Consider the following 6,380-nt stretch of genomic DNA (forward strand, 5'->3'; position numbering starts at 1 on the left):
AGGCTGCTACGGCACTGGGCTCTTCCCAGCAGGGGCTGGGCCAGGCTGCACTCAGGGCGGGCGGCAGCAGTGCTGGGAGTTGGGCTGGGTGGGGGCTGTAGCCACCCAAAAGTTTGGCATAGCCCCACAACCCATCCTCCCATGCTGCCACCGGCCACCCCGAGTGCAGCACAGCACGGCCCAACCCCTGCCAGGAAGACCCCAGGACAGCCTCCCACCCCAGCCCCTTCCCTCCCTGTGGGTATGGGGGCCATGTGTCTGGGATCTGTGTGGGAGAGGGGAGGCTGCCACTGTGGGCTGGGGCTGAGAGGCTGTTTCAGGCTCTTCCCAGTGGGGGCACTAGGAGCACTGCTGTCACCTAGCCCCAACACCCCTCCTGGGAAGAGCCCAGTGCAGCACCAGCGTCAGCCCACCTTGTCCCACGTAGATTCAGGGGCGCACACCCCCCATGCCCTCCTGAGGTGCTTGTCCCCCATCCCTGCACAGGCCTCCACTTGTCCCACCACAAGGCCCAGTGAGGGGCTCTCTTCTCCCAGCCCCTGCTCCTGCTCCTGCTCCTGCCTGTACTCTGCTCCCTCCCTCCCCATTGGGGCCTTGATCTGCCCAGCCCCCCACCCCACAGCCCTTTCCCCTCTCCCTGCCTCTTCCCCCACAGACTTATGTGCTGGGGGGCATGCCCCCAATATTTTTTTCTTCTTCTGCCTCAATGTGCCACCCCCGACTGACTTGCTGGGCAGTGGTGGGGGGTGGGGGGGTGGACTGCGGTAGATCTTGGGTTGCATTTTAGTTCAAAAAGTGATCTCCTACTTAAAAAGGTTGGAGACCACTGGCTTAGACAATATATTTTGTACCCTTCTCGTGTGTATCAGAAAGATGCATCCTCTTACAACTGGTTAACAAGAACTTTTAAAAAATGCCTTCATGGTGCTGCTTTTGTGGTCAATCCATTGTCAAGCTTTGTTTATTTCTGATACAAATGAATTACATTCCTTTCTTAGTCATTTTGGTTAATGTACAGTTTGGGTACTCATTAAATCTTGAATGATAAAAGGAAATGTAGATCTATATCAGAATATCTCCAAAATTCATGGATCATTTAGTTCTGTGATTTTGCTTTGTCATAATCTCTAAATAACAGAAGCAAGTATGTATACAGATACCATTACACAAAAAAACATAAAATGATAAAATAAGATTATAATTTCAATCTCCCATCTCACAGTCAGATCATAAAGCAGAGAAAGGCAGTTTAACAAGAGCATTGTATATGGATATCTGTAAACCAGAATGTCAGGGCATCTTTCTTCAATCATCTTTGCCGTGGTGGTTGGCTACTAATATAGAATTTCAAAGAACAAATGTAGGAAATACAACATTTGTCATAATGGTGACCGTGACAGATTGAACCCTTAGATGTCTGCAGTGAATTTCTTTGCATTTCAGGCATCTTGCCTATTTTTTCTTGCATATCATTCTCCCTGTTCTACTTGAAATGAGCAAAGCACCAAATCCACATTTATTTATGTTGTAACTGAAAATATGTATCAGTATGATTGCAAAAAAGAAAGGAGAGACAAGTTTTTTTTTTTTTAAAAGTGCTTGTGTTTGAAAGTGTTATTTAAAATGTTTGAAAGTGCTATTTAAAACTAGATTTGGCTGTCAGGTAAAAACTTTACTATTGTTACTTTTTTATTAGTAATTAGAGAATTTGATTTGCTGAATTCTTACATATACATTTATTGCAGAGATACCAAGAACTTGTATGACATAGAAAAGCAAAAAGATCTCTCTCTAATGCACAGCATATTAAAAATTTGGAAACAAATAAAATCTATGCGTAGACACCAAGAATATACAAGTACACCTGTAAAGTTACAGTTTCAAAAGTAAGTGAATACATTTTTTCCAGAGCCTTTTTAAAGGTCTTATAACACTTAGCATAATTTTATTGAAATATCAAATTAAAATTTACAGAAGGTAAAATAAAGATAATAGAATCATAGAAAATTAGGATTGGAAGGGACCTCTAGTCCAACCCCGTGCTCAAAGCAGGACCATCTCCAACTAGCAGGACCATCTCCAACCATTTCCAGCTTTGTCTACTTGGGTCGTAAAATCTTCCAAGGATGGAGACTTGACAACCTGTTCCAGTGCTTTACTACCCTCCTCACGAGAGAGTTTTTCCTAATATCTAACCTAAACTTTCCTTGTTGCAACTTGAGACCACTGCTCCTTGTTCTGTTGTCTGCCATCACTGAGACCAGTCTAGCTCCATCCTCTTCGGAACCACCCTTCAGGTAGATGAAGGCTGTTATTAAATCTCTCAGTCTTCTCTTCACACTCAATAATCCCAGTTCCCTCTGCCTCGCCTCATAAATCATGTTCCCCAATCCTCTAACCATTGTTGTTGCCCTCTGCTGGACTGTCTCCAATTTGCCCACATCCTTCCTGTAGTGTGGGGGAGGGGTGTCCAAAACTAGACACAGTACTCCAGATGTGGCCTCACCAGTGCCAAATAGAGGGAAATAATCACTTCCCTTGATCTACTGGCAATGCTCCTCCTCATCATCCAGATCAAGGGCACACTGTTGACTCATATTCAACTTATTGTCCATTTTAACCCCCAGGTCATTTCCTGTAGTGCTGCTGCTGAGCCAGTCAACCCCCAGTCTGTATCAGTGCATGGGATCATTCTGTCCTAAGTGCAGGACTTTGCACTTGTCTTTATTGAAGTTGTGCTATTTGTTTTGGTTCAATCCTCCAATTTTTCTAGGTTGCTCTCAGAGGAGGATTAAGATTTACTGAGGCCCTGGGCAAACACAAGATTGGAGGCCCCCTCCCCTCCGTGGGAGCTGGATGCCAGCAGGGGGAGAGGCCCCTTCCCCTCCTGGTGCAGTAGCTGTCAAGGCAGGGCAGGCCTCTGTGCCCCATGGGGGAGGCTGGGTGGACCTAGCCAGGCTGGGGGTGCTTGTTCCTCCTCCCTGTTCTCCATCCTCTCTCCTCCTGCCATGGATGGAGTGGAGCCCAGCAGAGCGAGGGCAGAGATAGGCTGCCCACTATGGATTCAGGGCTCTACTTTCCCCCACGTGCTTCCTGGACGAGCTGCCTGTATGTCCCTCCCACTCCCACCCCCAGCCCCTGCCCCACTCCCTCCCTCACCGTGGGGGCCTCAATCTGCCTCCCCCATGTCCCTTCCCCTCCAGAGACTTAACTGAAGGGAGCTGCCTGTCCAGCTGTGTTCCTGGCCATGTCTGGCCATGCACAGGGGTGGTGTGAAGGAGAGGGGAGACTATAGCCACTCCAAAATTTGCTGTAGCCACCCTTTCCAGGGCTGTCGCTTCCACCTGCCCACCCCACTCCTGCCCACAGAGGTGCGGTGTTCCCAGCCTAGTCGAGCCCAGCCTCCCCACTGGGAAGAGACTGGCTCCGCCCCTGTATCTCTTGGAAGCCCCAAGCAGGACCCCTTGCAGGCTGCCCACCTGCCTGCCTGCAAGAGGAAACCTGCTGTTTCCCAAGGAAACCCAGGGATTCAGGGGCCCCTGGGCCTGGGTCCTGCTGGCCTGTGCATGAATTTATCTCTGGCTAATATAAATCCTAGCCCTACTCTCCAGTGTATCTACTACTCCCTCAGCTTGATGTCCTCCACAAACTTGCTGGCTCATCTTCCAGGTCATTGACAAACATATTGAACAAAACCAGCCCCAGGATTGACCCTTGGGACACTCCATTTGATACTGGCTCACAACTAGACAGTGAGCCATTGATTATTACCCTTTGAGCGTGATGATTCAGCCAGTTTTCCATACACCTTACAGTCCAATCCTCCAGCCCATACTTCCTTAGCTTGCTTGTGAGAATGTTGTGGAAGACCATATCAAAAGCCTTGCTAATATTAAGGTATATCACATCCACTGGTCTTCCTGCATCCACAGACCAGTCATCTCATTATAGAAGGCAATTAGGTTGGTCAGGCATGACTTGCCCTTAGTTAATCCATGCTGACTGTTCCTAATAACCTTCTTCTCCTCCAAGTACTTAGAAATGGATTCCTAAGTACTTAGAAATGGATTTTCTCCATTTCTGCTCCATGATTTTTCCAGGGACTGAGTGAGGATGACTGGTTTGTAGTTTCTTAGATCTTTTTTCTTTGCTTTCTTAAAGATAGGCACTATATTTGCCCTTTTTCAGTCATCTGGAACCTCTTTTGATTGGTGTGAGTCTTCAAAGATATTGGCCAAGGGCTCTGTAGTCACATCAGCCAATTCCCTCAGCACCTTCAGGTGCATTCATCTGGCCTTCAGACTCGTACACATCCAACTTTTCAAAATAGTCCCTGCCACTGGTAGGTGTTCTAGGGTTTTAGTCCTTTCTTGATTGATGCCTTGCCCCCCAGCAACATCAGGGTGAGATCCGGATTTGGCACCACTGAGATGGTTTGGGTGCTGTTCCTGCTCACCTGCCACGTTTTTGATATTTGTTGTTCTTTTCTTGGGAGGCAGTTCCCTGTAGGTGGCCCAAGGAGATCTCAACCTTGGGTTTCTTCATGGGGCTCCAGTGTCCCTTTTAACCCACCCTCACCACATCTAAGGCCGGGGAGGACTCTGCTTTCTGCAGGTCTTACACTGGGATGATCATGTCTCATCCACGTCACCTGCCTCCAAGGGTCAGGTCGTCTTGGCTATCACTCCTCCCAAAGCCATCCTTCACCTTTGGACTGAGGCCTGGACAACTAAACATGCCAGAGTTAACTGCAACTTAGAAGTAAAACTGAATGTAAGAGGTCAGCGTCCACTGATAGGCTCCTGAGGTCTTGTTTCCCAGGCACCGTCAGTCTTGCTGAGGACTCCGCTGTCCCTCTCTGCCTAGTAGGCATTTGGAAGGGTTGGCTGCCCTGGAGGGCCTCTGCTGGCCCTCTTGAGTCCATGTCCCTTCCCCCTTTCACCCTGCCTGACCTGCAGCTAGGCTGCTTGGGTCCGATCAGCCGACGTTGCCCATCTCTCCCACACAGGGCTCCATGGTCTCCCATGCCTCCCTCCATGCTGGATTGCCTTATGGTGTCAGCAGCCCCTTGTTGTTACTTCCTGCTGGAGTACCTGGGCTCCCTGTCAGGGCCTTGGCTCTCCTTCTGGGCATCCCGGGGGGCTGCTTCCTTCTGGCAGAGCTCCCCGGTGTCCCCCTGTTCCCAGGCCTTGGGCTTCTTGTCTCGCCTACTGGCATCCTCTAGCAGACACTCAGCCTCCTTCCCCTGCACCTAGGGCTTGTGCTCCCTGATGGCATTCCACCCTGCTCCTTCTGGCGCTGGCCAGCTGTGTTTCCAGCTGCCTTTTGAGCAGCCTATGTCTCTCCGAGGCCACGCCCCTGATGTCTCCTGATTTGCAGGCTCAGGCAGGTCCAGAACTGCCAAGCCTGCCCTGACGTCTCTCCCCAGCTGCTGCTCTTTTTCGCCCCTGTGGTGAGTATCAGGGCGTGTCAGAAGGGGGTCTGGGGTGAGTTGGCGGGGCTTTTGCCTCCCCTTTCACGGTCTCTAACCTGTTCTTTTGCCACTGTTGGCTGCTCACCTCCTCCCCAAACTGTGCTGCCAGGTGCAGTAGTCTGGGAGCTGACCTTGCCTGTGAAGATGGAGGTAAAAAAGGCATTGAATACTTCAACCTTTTCCACGTCATCTTCCATTAGGTTGCCTCCCCCATTCAGCAAGGGGACCCAAACTTTCTCTGTTCTTCTGTTTGTTGCTGACATACTTGTAGAAACCCTTCATGTCCCTTGCTAGCTACAACTCCAATTGCATTTGGCCTTCCTGATTCCATCACTGGATGCTTGAACAACATGTCTATGCTCCTTCCTAGTTGTTTGTCCAAGTTTCCATTCTTCTAAGCTTCCTTTTTGTGTTTTATCTCATTGAAGAGTTCCCTATTAAGCCAAGCTGGTATTTTGCCATACTTGCTAGTTTTACTGTGCACAGTGAAATGAAAACAAAATGAAGGGCTTCAAAATAGTCTTAAAATGAAATGAGGCCAGTCAAAATGTTTCAGAAGTTTTGAGTTTCAAAGCAGCAGCCAGGTGGTGGGAGGCAGGGGTGGAGCCAGAGCTGCAGTCCAAGTGGCTCTGGAGCCCCATGTGGCTCAGCTGTGGTGGGGAGCACAGCCCTGGCTCTCCTCAGCTCCTGCTATCAGGCTGCACTCTGTGGGGCTGGCAGAGCCGATGGGAGTGCAGTGTCTGCTCTGCCCGCCTCCCAGTGCTGGGCTGCACTCCAGTCGGCTTCACCAGCCCCATGGAGCCCAGTCCTGTGGCAGGAGGCAGGCAGTTCCACGGGACTGGAGCCGCTGGGAGCTGCTGTTCTGGGGGTTGGTGGGGGGCTCTGCAGCTGCTGGGGGGTCTCTGGG

The 6,380-nt window shown here is 50.1% G+C and overlaps 1 protein-coding gene across 1 annotated transcript in view; it reads left to right on the forward strand.

Moving 5' to 3' along the window:
* Positions 1–6,380, forward strand: part of LOC109287158 (coiled-coil and C2 domain-containing protein 2A-like) — a 25,163-nt gene that overhangs the window by 10,431 nt on the left and 8,352 nt on the right. Inside the window, exon 2 of the mRNA XM_019502121.1 lies at positions 1,746–1,886. Within this exon, the coding sequence (XP_019357666.1) occupies positions 1,746–1,886 (141 nt within the window). The remainder of the gene's footprint in view (positions 1–1,745; positions 1,887–6,380) is intronic.

The sequence above is a fragment of the Gavialis gangeticus genome, unplaced genomic scaffold (genome assembly GCF_001723915.1).
Source record: "Gavialis gangeticus isolate Ggan-Ray unplaced genomic scaffold, GavGan_comp1, whole genome shotgun sequence".
Taxonomy (NCBI): domain Eukaryota; kingdom Metazoa; phylum Chordata; order Crocodylia; family Gavialidae; genus Gavialis; species Gavialis gangeticus.